The sequence below is a fragment of the Tinamus guttatus genome, unplaced genomic scaffold (assembly GCF_059628265.1).
Source record: "Tinamus guttatus ecotype Peru unplaced genomic scaffold, ASM5962826v1 Tinamus_guttatus_pri_ptg000150l, whole genome shotgun sequence".
In the NCBI taxonomy this organism is placed as follows: Eukaryota; Metazoa; Chordata; class Aves; order Tinamiformes; family Tinamidae; genus Tinamus; species Tinamus guttatus.
The window spans coordinates 1,437,434-1,456,341 of record NW_028288684.1 but is presented as its reverse complement, the minus strand read 5'-3'; the positions used below and the strand labels follow the sequence as shown (position 1 = coordinate 1,456,341).

Here is an 18,908-nt window from a genome sequence, read left to right as displayed (position 1 = left end):
AGAGAGCTCCAAACCAGTACAGCTGAGTCTTCTCAGAGATCTATGAAATTCAAAAGGATTTTTTTTTAGGTAAGCAGGAAAAGTCATGGTGTGAGGGAAATACATTCAGCAATATAGTACCAAAAAACAAAATAGAAGAAAAAAGTTATTTTATCTTCTTCTGCATTGCTCAAGTGTACCAAACTCTGCAAACTATTAAGAGGGAGGAAAAAAGAATAAAAAGCCACTCCACTCCCATTCTCGGTGCAGGATGGGAGCCTGTGATGGGCACAGCAGCACAGCCTAGCTGTTTTGGGATATGGGATCCCTACGTAAATGCTACTAGCAAAAAAAAAAGGGGAAGGAGGAAGGAGTAAAGAGGCTAAAGAGGGGGAAAGTGTGTGTGTGAGGGGGGAAGAGCCAAAACGGCGAAAAGAAAGAGGAAAATAAAAGGAAAAAAGGGGGTGAAAAAAATCCATTCTGATTCATGAATGCAGTTAATGCCGCTCAGTAAGCAAGGACCTCCCCAGCAGAGTGTAAGAAAACAGACAGACAGACGGATGGATGGGTAGGTAGGTTGGCAGATACAAACAGGCCGCGCGCGGATCCCGCGGTGCTGTTCGAGCCGCGCGGCGGCAGCCAGCGAGGCAGCCCCGCCGCGGGGCGGCCGCGATCCCGGCCCCGGTCCCGGTCCCGGCCCCAATCCCAGCCCCGATCCCGATCCCGGCCCTGCGCCCGGAACCGCCCCGCGCGGCCCCGCAGGCCGCCGCCTCCCGGCCCGCCCGGCCCGGCCCGCCCAGCGCCGCGCCGGGAGCCGCGGGCCCCGCTTCGCCCGGGCCGCGGCGCCTCCCCCGGCCGCTTTATAGGGGCGGCGGTGGCGGCGGCGGCGGCGCGGGGCCACGCGGCGGTGAGTGGCGCGGGCAGGCGGGGAGGAGGAGGCCGCGCGGGGGCCGCCGCTCCCGGCCCTGATGCGTTTTTGCCGTTGCCGGGGCCCTGCAGGCGGAGGAGCAGCCGCCTCGCCCGGGGCCGCCCGCGGCGGGAGCAGCGCGTGGCGCTCGGCGCGTCGCGGTGACCTTGAGGAGCCGGCGGAGCCGTGAGGCCCGGCTGCGGTTCGGGGGCTGCGCGCTAGTGACAGCGGGGCAGCCTCTGCCTCGCTGCAGCCGGGACGGGGAGCAGGGGGGCTGTTAACGTGGGGGGGTAACGTTAGGGCTGCTCTGACCGCGTCCCACATCCCGCGAAAGTGTCCGCGTGGCCGCAGACCGGGAGACCAAACTTAGCGGCTCTCGAAACTCTCCTGTGAGCGCCGGCATCTGCCTCCTGCCCGCCGCCGCCGGGCTCTCCGCGCGCTCCCGGCGGGCGAGCGCCCGGCATGATGCAAGCGGCTCCCGCTGCCGTGTGTCCTCATGCCGAGGTCCCCGCTCCGGCTGCCAGCTCCTCCTCGGAGCGGGAGGAAAGCGCCCGAGCGCTCCGGGAACTGGGAACGTGTTGGGAATTGGCTACGAGAGCGTGGACATGAGTATGGATCCACTGACTTTGGTTCAGGCCTGCAACTGAGCAAGCAGGGGCTTCTGGGAGATTAGGCCTCAGGAGAGAAGTGCTGAGGACGTGCTGGTAAGGCAAGGACACTCTGTCCTTGGCGAGTTTCGTAAACAACCCTGAGGGGATAAGGCAGGAAGAATGAAGAAGCTGCTTGCTTATCGACCGTAATCTGGGCTGGCCAGACAGAAGTTATCTTTCGAATAAACAACCAAATACCGTCGAATAAACAATCAAATACCGTTGGCAGCCAATCATGAGCTCAAGTTTTGCAATATGTATGAGGCTAATTATCTACTGTATAAATATACTTGCTTGTGGGACAATAAACGAGTTCTGTTGATGACCAACGGGTGTCTGCAGTCTCCCTCTCTCCGACAAATGGTGACCCCGACGTGATGCAACGAAGGGCAATCCTCTCTCGGACAGAAAAGAAATCGGGAGAAGGACGCACCACGGTGGAGAGAAGTATTAGAGAGTCGGGTTCCGCAGCGCAGCCGGGACGGTGCCGAAGCCGCCATTGGAGCGGAGAGGAACGACACCCCCCTTGACCACATCGGTGAGTAAGGGGCCGTACGCGCCACCGAAGCCTGGAGAAAAAGTAACTGCTAGCGATAAAAAATGGATAGGCAAGTGGCGTATGAATTATTTACCCGTACCTTACAACAATGTAACGTACAGGGAATTGACTTAAAGACCATGGTGAAGCAGGGATTGTGGAAGTCCTACGGAAATTTGGTGAATAGGCTCGTGCAATCCCTGGAGCAAGCTACTGATGAACAGGCCCTCTGCAAGCTTTTGATCTGGTGCAGAGAGAATGGGTTCAAAGCCGAGCCCCACCTAGTATTCAAATCCGATGTGAAAGCAAAAAGCAAAGTGGCCGTCGGAGCCACGTCCGCCTTTGCAAGCACTTCAGGACCGGGACCGCCACGCCACCTACAACGGCTGGTGTTTGGAGATCCATCGCTAACCCCCCCGCCCGTGCCTGCCTCTGTGCCAGCACCTGCGGCGCCTACAACGTCTGCGCCCCCGCTTCCGGACCCCGCCCCGTGGCACCTGAAGAACGGCCCGGCTACGTCCAGGACTTGTTAGATCGCCTTGAAAAAAAAAAAAAAAAAAAAAAAAGGAGAAAGGGGGGCCGGGGAAGAGAAGGCGAATGAGATCAAGGAGACTGACGTTGCTGAGGGCTTGACAACAGCCAGGGGGGAGGTGCAGGGGAATTTGATCTGTCTTTTAAAGTGGGGGTTGAAGAATTGTAATGCTTTAAGTGAGGACAGAAACCGTTATTAGGGCTATTATTTCTGTTTGCTATGTTCGTCTGTATTATGTGTTGTGTCCTTTGTATAATGATGCTGACACGAGGTATGGTTGAAAAGAGGAAATTTGTATGATCTGTAGAGTCATAATGGGATCTTGAGAAAGAAGATGTTTGCCTGCCCGGGAACTGCAAACATCCTCTAAACTAGTTTGAAGGTCAAACACCCAAGAGGAAGATGAGAAAGGCAGGACCCTCAGACTGACGGCTGGGACCACTTACTGATATGCGCATTTGCGCACCCAGGAGGGAAGGTTATGTGACTGAAGGCGGAGTTTGTCCGCCCCCTGGTCTGCCTGCTGGCACGTACTGGCCCTACGTGGCAGGATGCACCGGGCTTAAACAGACAGTGCAGAGAGAGGGGGGGTGAGACTCCTAATACTGAGACCCACGTTGTCTCCGCGGGGACGCCCGCCGAGTTAGGAGCCTGTCAGCAACCCTCTAATCTGCCAACTCGAGAAGATGTTCAGTCTCAGTATCCTGCCGACAAGTATTACCTCAAGAGTAGTTATTCATACATTGCTTATTAAAGATGCTTTCACCTGAATAGAGGCTCGCAGTAGCCACATTGTTTTGGGTGATTATTGCCAAATCCCAAGCCCATTCGCACCTAATTGGCGACAAGGATGGGCTTTGGCAATTGAGACAGTGGAATTCACTAGTAAAGTGCACAGCTACGTGAGGTCGTGCCACTCGATAGAAACTATGTTTGTGCTGTTTGTGTGTGTGGTCTTTAGATCTTTATTGTATAATATATATCAGCAGAGAGGGCTGACTAAGTACAACAAGAAAGTGCAGAATTTGAAAGCGGGAAAGCCAGGAGTAACTCAGACTACGGTGTACTCCACCCCACCCCCACCAGTGGAGGACTGGGAGTTGTACTCTGACTTGTATCCCTGGAAAGAGACTAGGGAAATACTTCAGCACAGGAAGTAAGAATGAAGAACCAAACGCTGAAATGCCATCTCGAATGGTTGTATACATCACTGCAACCACACACAACTATTCAGCAGAAAGTAGAAAACTTGGCGGAACTGATTATGAAAGGGAAAACACGAGTGGTGCAGATCACGGGAATGGAACCAGGTGTAATTAGAATTCCAATAAAAAGAGATCTGCTTGAATGGTACCTGCAGCATTCTGGAGAATTACAAACGAGTCTATTATCAACAGCTGCTGATATCAAAGTAGACTCTATAAAGTCACCGAAACTACAATGGGTGAGCCGAAATGAGTGGATTATGCCACATAAAAGAAGTGAAGTACCATTAGCGGACGCAGTCACCGCCTTCACGGATGCAGGGAAGAAATCACGACGAGCAGCTATCACCTGGATGGAAGGAGTGGAATGGCATCACCACCTGCTAGAAGCAGCAGCAGGGGACTCACTACAAACGCTGGAACTGGCTGCGGTGGTTTGGGCGGTACTTAGATGGCAAAATGAGCGGCTCAGTCTGGTCACGGACTCTTTATATGTCGCTGGAATTGTTACGCGCATAGAGGGGGCGAGGGTCCGGGATGTTAAAAATCCGCGGTTGAATGAGCTCTTACGCAGGTTGCAAACCGCTTTGCAACAACGGTTGTGCCCGTATGCTGTGATACACATCAGGAGTCACATGTGGACTCAGGGTCTGGGCGAGGGTAATCACAGGGCTGATCAATTGGTGGCCGCGGCTGTACCTCTCAATGACTTCATTAAGGCTAGGGAAGCCCATCACATGTTCCACCAGAATGCTAAAGGCCTTAAAAGTCAGTTTAATATAACAATGGAAGAGGCCAGGGGAATCGTGCGCGCCTGCCCTGAATGTAGCCATCATGGACCGGGGTTGGGCATTGGGGTAAATCCGCATGGTCAAGGCCCTTGTGGGCTCTGACAAATGGATGTTACCCATGTTCCAGAGTTTGGCCACTTGAAGTACCTTCATGTCACTATTGACACATTCAGCCACTTCATATGGGCAACTCCCCAGGCGGGAGAAAAGGCGGTCCATGTAATCTGTCACCTGATGGCCTGCATTGCTGTAATGGGAGTTACTGGATGGCTCCACAATATTTTGCAGAGCTTGCTAATGTTTTTAGTAGTAGCTATAATTGTATTGTTATGTTTAAGCTGTATCTTATCCTATGTAAAACGCATGATAAATAAGAGCATGGGGGATGTCCTGCTCGCGCAAAAAGAAAAAGGGGGAATTGTTGGGAATTGGCTACGAGAGCGTGGACATGAGTATGGATCCACTGACTTTGGTTCAGGCCTGCAACTGAGCAAGCAGGGGCTTCTGGGAGATTAGGCCTCAGGAGAGAAGTGCTGAGGACGTGCTGGTAAGGCAAGGACACTCTGTCCTTGGCGAGTTTCGTAAACAACCCTGAGGGGATAAGGCAGGAAGAATGAAGAAGCTGCTTGCTTATCGACCGTAATCTGGGCTGGCCAGACAGAAGTTATCTTTCGAATAAACAACCAAATACCGTCGAATAAACAATCAAATACCGTTAGCAACCAATCATGAGCTCAAGTTTTGCAATATGTATGAGGCTAATTATCTACTGTATAAATATACTTGCTTGTGGGACAATAAACGAGTTCTGTTGATGACCAACGGGTGTCTGCAGTCTCCCTCTCTCCGACAGGAACGTGAATGGGGCGAGCGGCCAAGTGCCGCTCGGTCTCGGGCCTCGGCTTTGAAATAACCTCCAGCTGTCAGGAGCGACCCGCTTCGAACTTCAACCACAGTTCAGAAATAGCATCTATCTCTCTGTTACGAGAGTAATGGTATTTTTTTTTTTTTAAACTCATTACGTGGACATTCATGTCATGCAATCATCTTAAGCAGATCTAATGCTTGAAATAACCAAATGACAATTTTTATTTTTTTAATAATCTTCTTTAGAAACAACTGTTCTTAAAGCCTCTCTCCTAAGCAAATGTTTGCTTGTAGTATAAATGCTCTCAGAAGGACATTGTCCCTGCCACCTGCGCAGGGAATTTCTGTGTCCTTTCAGCATGACCTCCAGGAAAATACACTAAGTTTTCCTCTTATGGCAAAGTGTATTTCTGGGAGACAGCAGGCTGCAAAAGCAGCACCACGGTAGGTAGAAGAATGAAGGATGCTCCTCTTGCTGATTTGTGCTGCCTAAAGACAAGCCTAATGGTTACTGAGGGGCTGGTTCCCATGCGTGTTTGTGTGTTTGGTTTTGTCCTCAAGACCCGTGCGCCTTGTTGGACACCGCGGATGGGGCTTGCTGACATGGCAGAGAAGCAGCAGGAGCTCCCTAAGGACACCAGTTGGTTTTAATCCGCTTGCCAAGAAGTTTCCTTGCTGCAAAGTTGAAACCTGGGCTCGTTTGAGTGTTTTATTTGGAAGTGTTGCACGTTTACCTCGCCGCTGCCTTCCCAAGAGATGAGGGTAGTGCTCATCTTTCTTTGTAGTATGCTGTTCTGTGGAAGACTTGCACGGTGAACATGATGGTGCTGGATGTTCCTGGCCATTCCTTTTCTACTTATAGTGAGAGCTGCATAGAAATGCCTAAAATGCCTATATCCTGTGTGATCTTTGGTAAAACTTAGCTGTTGTTTCCTGTGGGGAGAGCTGCCCCCTGTTTTCCTGGAGAGGTGGGGAGCTGAGACAGGGGGAAGGAGTCTTGCTATGAAGCCCTAGATGCCTGATGGGGACCACGCTCCTATAACCAGCAGCAGGGCAATGTTCCGTGCTGTTCCCTGGAGATGCCTTTGCTTCCATCCGAGAAATCCAGGGAGAGCGGAAGTCCCAGTAGCCTGAAGTGTGGCAGTACGATATCCCAGAGGATCTGCCTAGTGTATCAGAGGTGGCCTGTAGCAGTCAGGAGACAAAATTTGGAGATGCTACAGTTCAGATTAGTCTCCGGGACAAGTATTTTCCATCACTAAAACAAGCTGAATGGAAGTGAAAGCATTTATGCAATGTGTCTGCCTGTCAGAGGTATTACTGTGAAGAGTGTGTAAGTTTCATCTCTCTCTTCCCCCAGGGTTCAACTGTCTTGGCCCAGGAAAGGGGGACTTTTCGCTCTGCAGGAACGGATAAGCAGGCGTGAAGGATGAGGGTGAACTCTGCTATCCAGGCTGCCATTGACCTCACAGCAGGAGCCGCAGGTAACGGTGGGGAGAGCTCAACTGCACGAAACTTCTGCAGTCATCTCCGCTCCTGAGGAGCGTGGCGGGCAGTGAAACTTCAGGCAGTGGTGGAGGTGCACCATCATGCCTCCTTAGCGAGCGAGAAATGTGTAACCTTTATTTTAGAGTAATAATTTCCAAGAGTAGATCCAAGTGCCAGTGTCAGGTTTTCATGCTTACATGAGTTCTGGAATATCATGGCAGGCAGAGCTTTGCCATAAACCCGTTCAGTGAATGAGTGACTGGAATAACATGCCTGCTGCAGAATTCCCTCTATGGAAAGCAGGCAAGAGGCTCAAACCATATTCAAATGGAAATCTTTGAAAGCTGAGAAACTTAACAGCATGACTGGTGTTCATTAATTCACTTACCCAGCTTCTGCTTAGGACTGGGCTGTGCAATAAAGTTTTGTGGCAGTTGTCACAGCTGGTCCTAGTGTGGGAAAAGCTGCACATTTCTGCATGTTACGACCATAGTAATGAGGAGGGATGAACTGGCTGTTAACTCTGCTGAGGAAAGGGATCTTCTTGATGTTTGAAGTTTTATTTTGAGGGGCAATACGGCTGCAGCAGTACTGGCAAAGCTTTTGTCACGAGGACAGTTGTAGCCACAAAGAGAAGCCAGTTTCCCAAAGAAGTTTGTGATGTCCAGAACAGATGAAACATTGGGCAGGAACAGTTAATATGATGTTTTATGCAGAAAAAGTAGAAGGAAAGAATTATCTAATGTGCTGCTGCCATTTTTTTTTCCCTTGCTCATGCCATGGCTCTTGTAGTTGGTCTTTTATGTGACTGCTACTGCCATGGATACAACCGCATTAATGGTATTAAGTGCCTTCAGTTTAAGGGTAGTTCTTGGAGGTTGGTTATCAGCTACCTCAGGACAGTAAGGAAGTGAGGATGGCAGCTTGTATAAATACAGTGTAGCACTTCCTTAAAGCATTTGGTCTTCCACTGTGTTTTGCCCAGTGAATACCTGCTTTGTGCTCATTGACCTTGTTCCCCTGCGAGGAAAGAGAAGTGTTTCTCCTATTATTCTTCCATGACCTTAGAAAAATCCAACTCTGTTAGTCCGTTCTTCTCTCTTTGTCCTTTGGGTATAGAATAGCTATAGCATCTGCTCTGTTTTAAAAGTAGCAGCTTAATATCAGTGCAGTTCTTGGCTGTCATGCTGTTTTCTCCTCTGGTATAATCCTTTCTTCAGGTGGCTTGAAGGAATTCGGGTCTCTCTCAGCACAACTTCAGTATTCCTAAGTCATTGTTCTTGCTCCTTGCTTTGCTACCCCTGTTGTAAGAGAAGGTTTTGGTGTTGCTCTATTACTTGTTTATTTTTCACACACTTTCCACCAACTGGCTCTGTACTGCTTACATTCGTTGGTAGTCAGGGATCCCTGCTCCCTCTAGGAAAATCATTTAACACAGCACACAGCATTTGGCTCCTGAACAAGCTAAATGCATAACCTGCCTTTCCAGACAGTCTTTACTAGCTGGTAGGTAATGCTGTATTAGTTAGAACCCTTTCTTTCAGGGGCAAATAAAATCTGAACAAGAGAGGACAAGTTACTTAGCTGCCTGTGAGTCAGCTCATCATTCTTGGATTAGGATCTGAGCAACCCCCAATTATTTCTCCTTGGTTAAGCAGGACTCTATTCCCAGATGAACCAGAGCAGCCTTACTTTTCTTCTCCCTTAGAGGAAAAATAAGTAGATTGTATTAGCTGGGTTCACACATGCCATCTTGTTTTTACTTCAGTCTTTTTATATTATTGGGATAATTATTTCAATCTCATAACTGAAAAGCAGCACCTTGTTAATTTGCCCTCTTTAAGGTACACGTGTGCCAACTGTGCTTTGGTAGGAAATCAAGTTCTGCTTCAGGATAGTTCTTTTTAAAACACCAAAACTATGAAATTCATACAAGACATTCTCTGCTTGCTGCTAGAGTTCCCAATATGCTGCTGTCATAAAACAACTTCTTACAGAAATCCTAATGTGTAATCCTCAGGCTTTTCTCCAGCCTGTTGGATTAACTTGGATCTCATGGAAAAATACGACAGTGTGGGCAATGTGGTTATAGAAGACATTGATGTAAAACTATCTGACAAGTTTCTAGGGTGTTGACCTTGCAGTTCTGTTTGGACAAGATAACATGTTGAGAAACGTTGCCCTCTTGCCCTTTTTTAACTTCTCCTGGACAGTCTCTTACAGTATGTGGGAATAAATGTAAATAGGAGTCATCTGGAGTCTTGAAATTAAGGATTTACCTTTGGTTATCAGTCTATCATGTCTCATTAGTTTCAACAGCAGTTCTCTCAGCAGTGTTCTTGTCCTGAAATAGTCTTTAAGACAAATCTTTGCATCGCGTGGTTACAGTTCTTGCAGTTTTATTGTTGCTGGCACATAATAATCGGGCCTCTGAACTACTACATTGATGAGCAAGGTGAGAGATGAGGTTTATAATCACAAGTGACTCAATTGAAGGACAATAACTTGTATTAAGTGCCTATTTATATAAGTAAACTGATTACTCAAAATGCTTATTTTTATTAAGCTAAAGAAATGTTTTATGAGAATCAAGCTGCTCCTGCACTTACACACGTGGGATTTTGCTTGTTTGCTTTTCCCCCTTGCGAGGAGCTAAAATCACCACTGACTTCCTAGATGCCATTGCACTAAAATCAGAGTTGCCTTTCCAGCAGAGAATTCCTCCATCCCTGCCCCTGCACAACTGAAGTAACAGTGTTTTATGTACCTAGGCCCTTTGCTCGTGATAACCTTCTGTCCCCCTCTCAACTTGCCCTGGTGCTTAGGTGGGACTGCATGCGTGGTCACTGGGCAGCCCTTTGACACAGCCAAGGTGAAGATGCAGACGTTCCCTGAGATGTATAAAGGAGTCGTGGACTGTTTTGTGAAAACCTACAAGCAGGTGGGACTTCGAGGCTTCTACAAAGGGACCACCCCGGCCCTCGTAGCCAACATCGCGGAAAACTCCGTGCTCTTCATGTGCTATGGGTTTTGCCAGCAAATTGTGAGGAAAATTGTCGGAGTAGACAGGAAAACAAAACTCAGGTTAGTAACAAATCAGGTTTGTCTTGAAATATATATATAAAATAATGTGACTGCTATTTGTAAATGTTGTCATGATGCATCTGAGATGCCCCAGGCCTCTCCTTACCGCAGTGCTGCACATGTTTTGGGATATTGATTTTTATGCTAGAGTATGGCATCTAACTACAGCAGAGCAGTCTGCTTGTCACTGCAGCTGCCTGGTTTGGGTAGTCACAGCTTAAATGGCATGTCTAAGACCTGAAATACTTCCTCAGAGGGACTAAGCATTGCAGGACCTCTGAAGTTGGCATTCCCTCTACCCCTTATGCCCTGACTTTTCAGGGTAGGTATTGGTGCCTCTCACTGGGAGACATACTGAAGGGAAAGGGCTTTTTTTTTCTGATTTTTGCCTTGTAGGTTCTTTGTGGGTTTTTTGTTGTTGTTGTTTGTTTGTTTGTTTTTCTGCTCTTGCTGTAAAGGCTTGACCATAATAGCCATGGTGGCTGGACTGGAGCTCAGTTGAGCCCAGTGTGTGTCTACAGCCCTGTTAACAGCTGGGGTCACCTGGGGACAGGAAAGAAGGGAGGATCCATCTGATATTTCTTCCGAGGCTGCTGCCAGCCTCGGTTCAGTTATTCTTAGTTCAGGGGATTCATTAATCACAGTGTGATTAGCTCAGTCAGTGGCTTTAGTGGCTCCCTCTGGAGAGATCCTAACTACCCTAACCCCCTTGGGCTGGGCTGCTGCAAGGTTGAGGCACATCCAGCTTCTCATGAGCAGCTTTGCTCTGGCTTTGGTCACTGCCAGCCCTGAGTGCAGTGGCTGAAGAGCCGGGGTTCTCTGCCTCTGGTGGAACACGAATAGCTACAGAAGTGCAAGGCAGAGATCCAAAAGCAACACCACACACCTCCTGTCATGTGCTAAGATGTGCTGCACGCTAGTCTGAGGCTTGGAATGAGGCCATATGAGGTGATGAAGCAGCAAGTTATATCAACTGCTTTCTATATGTGTTTTCTTTCACCATTATTTTCTCTCAGTTGAGACAGAATTGTTATCACCTTTTTTATTACTACTGCAGATCAGGAATTTTCAGCTGGCTTAGCTTGTAGGCCCCCCCGCATTTCTTTTCCCATGGAAGGTGGGCTGTAGGCCTGGGGACAGCATGCTGCCTTAGTTGCCTCCTACTTGCAGAGGGCCCGGGATAACTTCTTGGAAGCCACAGATTGAGGAGTGACAGGTGCTTGTTTATGATCCGTGTAGCTGGAGCAGTCCAGGAAGCTTCCTAACAGGGCACACCAGTGTGTTGCCCATCTTCAGAGCAGGACACAGAATGGGAAGGTAAACTGAATATCTAGCAATAGCCAGTGCCCTTGGCACCTTGCTCAGACACCACTACTTTTCAAATCCAGGCTGCCTGCCCAATACTTTGAGATCTCCCTGTTCAGTCCGAGCAACAATGCCAAACAGGACTGCACTGGGACCAAACACGAGAGGATTTAGTTTTCCTGGAAAGGTTTATCCCCCAGCCCTACTCTCTTCACCCAGATCATCATGGGGGTCCCCTTTGGGAGGCCTTCGTCGTGCCACACATAGAGAAACTGTCCTGCTGTCTTAGCCCCAAGCAGAAGACGTGCAAAGCCTCAAACTGAGGTGAATGTGACTGTTTTTCTCTTACCCATGTTTAAGCAATAGCTTTCTTCCATGCACACTATTTTATGGTCTCTGAGATTTCTCAAAATCAACTAGAGTGTCTTGCTTTTGCTTTAAACTGCCTCTTCGGTAACATGTTTAAATTGCTTGGAAATAAACTTGTCCAGCCTCCCTGTGGTCAGGGAGCCCTTGCTTAGTGTGGGAACTCTGAAAAACAGTCACAAAGACAATTAGAAAACAGCACTTTTTCCAGCGAAAGGAATACATATCACTGAGATGTGAGACAAAAAGAGAGGTGGGAAGAGAAGTGCTAAATTCCATTACTCTTTAAATGTCTATTTAATTCAACTGAACTTATTGGTGTTCATGCTAAAGTCTAAACTGAGGCAATTATTATCCATGCTCACCTCAGTCTGACTTTCTCGGTACGTGACTAATCTACTTCAACAGATTATTTGCTTTGAAAAACAAGATAAATTTCTCTTATAGAAGCATCAGCATAAAGTAAAACTTTTTTTGTTCCTGTGCTGTGATGGTCAAAACTTTTCCACTGAGAAGAATGCTGAATGAGGCATTTTCCATTGAGATGGAACTTGCACAGGATCCAAGACTTCTCACTTCCGCAGTGGAGTTCAGTACATTAAAGACCAACACCTGGACAGCAAATCAAGTTGAACTGTTGCATGTGGAATTAAAAACATGACAGGCAAAGCAGGAAAGATCTGAATTATGCCTTAGTCCTTTACATACATTCCTCAGAGCCTACACGACATGGAAATGATGCTATTTTTTTCACACAAAGGGATAGGGTTCTGTGTGCTCTTAGTGTGTAGTTGAAGTCTTAAGATGGAAGAGGTGCCCTGCAGTGTGTAACCTTACTGCCTAGCCCTAACCCAGAGCTTAATGACTGCAAGAAGCAGTCACATACTGTGACATACGTATTTTTGACTGCCTTGTGCTCCAGCAACCTTGAGCTTTAGCAGGCTGCATCGCAGCTCGCTGTTGCACCAAGCTGTGTGCTGCAGAAGGGTCATGAAATCAGTGCTGTAACTGCGGTTCACTCCCTGTACGCTCCTCAGGTGCTGCTCTGCAGGCAATGACAGATTTCTTACTTCTTTTGCAGTTCTTGTCACTATATTTCACAAGCAGTAGCTTAGTGTTGTGACGCTCCTGTGAGGTGAGAAGCAGCTTTAATCCTTCTGTGATACTGCAGGTGCTCAGAACCGCTGGGCACAGAGTCACCTCATGGGAGAAGCTCCACTTTGGTGCTTTGCTGTCACATGGCTCCCGTCCAAGACACCATGATCTGGAGCAAGAGGCTTTAAGCATATCATAAGCAGTGCAATTTTGGCAGTTTATGCCAGGACTGTGACAGTCCTGGCAGTTTTTCAGTCCAGTCTTTGCGATATTTGAAATATCATCTACCACAGAATAAGTTCACAGTATTATAAGCTTATAATACTGTGAGCTAATGCAGGCTACAGGGCTGTCCTGTTTGGTGCTTATCTGCAGCAGCTGTGTCATACAGTTGCCTTCATGAAAGCAGCTCATCTACATCACAGGTTTTAACAGTCTAGCATTCCCTGCTTTCCGAGTTTTAGCATCTTCCACTTGAAAATACTGGGTCTGAGAGCACTAAGATCTGTATAAGGCAATTCTTTCCCATGTTTCCCTTTTGGAAGTGATTAGTCCCCCAGAGTTGCCCAGTAAAACAGTCTAAAGAAATTCTTATTGATGCCCAGAAGGGAAAGGTTTGCCTATGTTTATTCCACTGCAATCACTAAAATATAGTAGAAAGGGTAAGGGTTGCAATACGAATCCTTCCCTTGACACCTAGGGAGCTATCCGAGCTGCATACGAAGATGAAATTAGTTTTTTCCATGTCCGTAGGCCAAGCAGCTGCACTCTCCCCTTGGGGCCCTCCTTCCCGCAGGAGTGTCCTTGGCGCTCTCCCCGGGCCGCGGGCTGGGGAGCGCAGTGCCCCGGCACCCGCCGCAGTGTCTCTCTTGCAGCGACCTGCAGAACGCCGCCGCCGGCTCCTTCGCCTCCGCCTTCGCCACCCTCGTGCTGTGCCCCACGGAGCTGGTGAAGTGCCGCCTGCAGGCCATGCACGAAATGCAGCTCTCGGGAAGGGTGCTGCAGGGACACAAGTAAGTGCAGCCCCGCTGAAGGCCCCTGCCGCGGGCGGCCCTGGCACGCGTCCCCAGCGTCACGTTTGTGCTGCTGGCCAAGGAGGAGACCGGATTCCCTGCACGCAAAGCCAGGAGCTGCTGACGGGCTCCAGGCAGAATCCGCTTCTAACTCTGCCCAGCTCCTGCTGTCTGTGCAGTGTGTCTGAGCCTCAACGATAGTTGCAGAATCACAGAATGACAGAAGGGTTGAGGTCAGAAGGGGCCTTTAGGGATCATCTAGTCCAACCCTCCTGCTCCAGCAGGGACACCTAGAGCACGTGGCACAGGGTGGCATCCAGGCGGGTTTGGAAGATCTCCAGAGAAGGAGACTCCACAACCTCTCTGGGCAGCCTGTTCCAGGGCTCTGTCACCCTCACAGGAAAGAAGTTCTTCCTCACATGGAGGTGGAACTTCCTGTTACCCCTTGTCCTGTCACCGGCCATCACAGAGAAGAGTTTGGTGCCATCCTCCCTACAATCACCCCTCAGGTACTTGAACACGTTGATCAAATCTCCTGTCAGCCTTCTCTTCTCCAGGAAAAACAGGCCCAGCTCACTTAGTCTTTCCTCATACGATAGATGCTCCAGTCCCTTAATTACCTTTATGGCCCTACACTGGACCCTCTCTAGAAGCTGCGTGTCCCTCTTGTACTGGGGAGCCAGAACTGCACTTGCAATTGTTTATTCTCCCATAAGCTTTCATGTGTCAAGCTGTCACAAATCACTAACTGCATCACTCTCTTCCTCAGTACAGTTTGGTCAGTAGTGAAGGGTGTTCTCCAAAAGGACGGTCCCTTCGGATTTTACCGTGGCCTGTCAAGCACTTTGCTGCGGGAAGTGCCGGGATATTTCTTCTTCTTTGGAGGCTACGAGCTGAGCCGCACGTTCTTTGCCTCCGGGAGATCCAAGGATGAGTTAGGTATGGTTCTCCTTGCTCCACGTGGCTGCCACTGCTAGCACAGGGAGGGGACACAGCATCCCTGACATGTAAAACACAGGCTTAGCTAAGGAAACTGGAGGTGTGTGACATAAGGAAGGGCTTTTGCTGAATGCATGGAAAAGAATTATTGAAAAGTTACTCTTTTGTAAATGTAATTATATTGAGCTAACAGTAATATTAAAAATGACTTAAATATCTGGCACTCCAGTAACACCAAACATGGAGCTACTTTATTTCAGCAGCTGCTTATCTTTAGAGTGATTCAGAAGCCTTTAGCTATATTCTCTTGAGGAGTGTATAGATACATGCTGATCTTTATATAAAGCTGCACCTTGTCTAACTGTTGAATGTCTTTGTAATGATACTGAGATAACACTAAGCTCCAAAATGAAACCTTCAGAAGTCAGGAGATGCCAGAATAAAAAATCTCCTTTTGAAAGATTTAACAATAACCCTTTGTCTTGCTGGCAGTTAATATGTCACTGCGTGTTTTCTGGTCTCTGTTGTTGCACAACACTTACAGACATCCCAGCTGAAGTGCATAATGAGGTTGCACCATGAGAAATAACTGACTGTGGAATAATTTCACTGTACCAAACAAATGTGTGTAGGTGATGAGTGTCACTGTGACTCTAAAGCTTCCCACAATGAGCCCTGGAAAGTGACTGTAACTGAAAGGGGGAGTGGAGCTATAAGTGTTGAGTGCATTAACTAAATTAGCACAGCCTGTAACCTGGAGGACACCCCGTACAACCTTTGAGCTTCAGGTCGACTTGGAACTAAGTGGCTTAAAATTAACTTGAAGGTTTGGGGGCAGGAGGCAGAAGGTGCTCCTCTGCCATGAGCAAGTTCTTCTACAGTCTCTTACACTTCTGTAGAAGTAGTACACTACCACTTATATTGTGTAATGTTTTGTGCTGTACATACAAAAATCAATTTCTTTTTCTCAACCGCAGGTCCCATTCCTTTACTACTAAGTGGAGGCTTTGGAGGCAGCTGCTTGTGGATTGCTGTGTATCCTGTGGACTGTGTCAAATCCAGAATTCAGGTTCTCTCAATGGCTGGAAAACAGGCAGGTTTTATGGGAACATTTGCAAGCGTTGTTAAAAATGAAGGTGAGTGTGCTGATGTCAACACAATCTGCAGGGCTGCAGATTCCAACTTCTCCCCTTCAGGACAGAAAAGTAGTCAAGAAGTCTAGTCTATTGATAACGTGTAAGGGTGGGGAAAAAACTTTTGACTCATTTTTAGAGGAGATACTGATGCTGCTTATGTTCTGGCAACTAGGAATTGAGCCCTACACTGTTCTACTATAGCTTTCAGGTCAGCAGACAATTCATTTAAAGCTAGCAAAAATTTTTGTATGCATTAAAAGCAAATAGATGAATGAACGCCATTTACCTGTGACCAACCCTAAACATTAAATAAATGGGAACTGTTTAAGTTCAATGGAATTTCTTTTCCCTTAGAAATTAATACATGACCGACCAAGGGAATCTCTGATTAAATATGATCTAGCCCTGGCAACCCTGAGCATCCCCCTAAGTGTCCCATATCTGGAAGACATCCCAAATGTTGGTACAAGAATGCTAGTGGCAACAGATACAAATCCTGGCCCAATTAGTAGGGCAGCTGTTCATCATGATGGCAGGAATTTGACCTTACAGCTCTGCAGCAGTCCTACTTTTCTGTCTCTGCAGTTCTGCTGTGACGGCTGTGAACTGTAGCAGGGTATCCCACTGAATGATCCTGTCATGGCAAAGATCAAGCTTCTAACATACACTAGACATAACATTAAATAGTTAAGCTCATGTTATAACTCTTGGTATTCCTTCTATATCAATACCCAGAAATGCTCTAAAATCCTAAACAATTGGGTGCTGCATGAGTGAGTTCAGCCCTGGGTCCCTCTAAGCAGAAGCGCCGCTCCACTGCCCTTCCAAAGGGAAAGCACAGAAGTTGATGCTGCTCTGCATTTTAGCACTCACATTTTACTAACCCGATCTCCTTTCATTTCCAGGTGTGTTTGCCTTGTACTCTGGACTAAAACCAACAATGATCCGTGCATTCCTGGCCAATGGGGCTCTGTTCCTTGCCTATGAGTACAGCCGAAAACTCATGATGAACCAGATAGAATCCTACTGATCCCGACTAGCAAGTAGAGAACAACCTTTCCAGATGAACAAAAACCTCTAGGTTGTATCAGGGTCTGAATAGAGCCAAATCAGTAACCTTATTTTAAGGAATCCAGTTTAAGATTTATTACACTTTAAATTCAAATTATGATTATTTTTTGAGACTTGACGTCTATATGTTCCTTGAGTTGGACTTGCAGAATCCCATCTGCATCCTGCAGTACTGCACGAGGTACACTGCATGCCATGAAGATCTTTCCCACCTGAAACTGTGTTCAACAGGCTTAGCTCTGTTGACCTGGGAGGTTTCATGTAACATGCAGTGATAGGCTCTGATTCATTTAAGACAAAGTTTTAAGTCTGTGCTGTGGTTGTTAAGTTTTCCAGTTGTTGCTGGCAAGCATTTGTGACTCAAAATACCTGCCGTCTGGTCTAGCCTCCCTGAGTATGACTTGTATCTGACCCTCAGCTAGACCCATGTCCTTCTTGGTGGCTTCCTTCTGCCCTGTGACTTTCCAAAGCCAACACTGTGATGTGAGCTTATGCCTTGCAAACCCTGTCCCCAAGGCTGGGCTTGGAAAAGCAGGAGGTCTCCATCGCCCACCCCTATACACACATTTTTAACACATGACCTAAAGCTGAGACTTACCTCTGCTAGAGATAAAAGTTGAAGTTATGGCCATTAAAGGATACATGTAGCATGTCACACGTCTTACAGGTCTCTCAGTTCTCCTAAGAGGTGCTGGAACATGCTAAATATCTGTGAGTTAAACACTTGTGGAAAGGGGGACTGTTAGAAATAGCTCCTGGCTCAACGTGTGATGTTGTAACCTTATGCTGCCCAATTCCTGGCTGAGCCACATTGACCTGGTCGGGCCCAGCTGCTCGAAGGACAGGAGGCCCAGGAGGGACAGAAGGGCAGCGGGGAGGGCTCCAGTGTGACTGACCCCACCTGCGAGGCTGGAGCGGTGCCAACGGGCTGCATCCCTTGTGCTGAGGGGAAGGAGCCCCCACGGCTGGGCAGCCTGTCTCCCCTTCAGGCCTGGAAGGAATGGCTGCTTGCTCCTTTTGCTTGATGAAACATGCAGCCCAAGGCTGCCTGGCCAGCACCGCTGTCTGCAGTGATGTGCTAACACCTAGATGCCCCTTTCACTCTGTAGCAGTGTATTTGTTACAGAGGCTTTGCCTTTTGTGCTGTGTATCCTGGAAAAGCGGCCCTGCTGCTGAGGTAGACCTCAGAGCAGCACAAGCCCCTGGAGCTGTACGGAAGGGTGGTGGCTCTGTGCTTACCCCAGCCAACGTGGGGTCCCAGGCTCCGTGCTTGGCAGAGCTCTTTGCCCACCACCGTCACCTGAGCTACACGAGCTCTAAAGACAGAGTTTTTCCTCGCCAGAGATTAGCCCCCAGCCATTGGAAATTCTAGCCAACACAGCTGTAGTCTGTAAAACTGAGCTGTTACAATTTACATTTCATAACCCAGAAGGAAGAAAAAGCTTTAGGCACAGACGTCACAACACCTTAGTGCCTACAGCAAAACTGCAGTTCACTTAAATTGATTGTTCCACTAACCTCCTTGGCACTGCTCTAACCTCCTGATAAAAACCTGGTCCGTGCAGTTCTGCAAACGCCGCCTCATGTGCAACACGAACTAATCGTTTCACCTTGAACACCCATGACGACGGTCACAAGCAGCACGGGGCCAAAGACTCCTCAGTGACTTTGCACCACGTTACCTTGTGTGACCGCCCCCCTTGAGGCCATTAACATGGTGCAGACTCGGTAGTTTAGGGGATTTATGCCAAATGTTGGAACACTTCAGGTACCAAGGTGGGGCTTTCAGAGGTGTTAGACTTCCTTTCAAACTTGTCTAGCACAAGATAAATGATATAGCTATGAAAAGGTAAAACCTGAGTCCATAGCAGTGAAATATTCCAATCTATTTCTTAGATTTGTCTTTGCTTTCATTTTTAAAAGCTGACAGTTGGAATTTTTA

General features: G+C 48.0%; 1 protein-coding gene across 1 annotated transcript; it reads left to right on the top strand.

Moving 5' to 3' along the window:
• The first annotated feature begins 6,851 nt into the window (after positions 1 to 6,851).
• On the top strand, positions 6,852 to 17,262 carry SLC25A15 (solute carrier family 25 member 15). Its single transcript, XM_088522286.1, has 6 exons — positions 6,852 to 6,953; positions 9,783 to 10,041; positions 13,683 to 13,820; positions 14,590 to 14,759; positions 15,737 to 15,895; positions 16,801 to 17,262. The coding sequence occupies exons 1-6, from the start codon at positions 6,899 to 6,901 to the stop codon at positions 16,923 to 16,925; spliced, it is 906 nt and encodes a 301-aa protein (XP_088378412.1). The 5' UTR covers positions 6,852 to 6,898; the 3' UTR covers positions 16,926 to 17,262.
• The last annotated feature ends 1,646 nt before the right edge of the window (positions 17,263 to 18,908 follow it).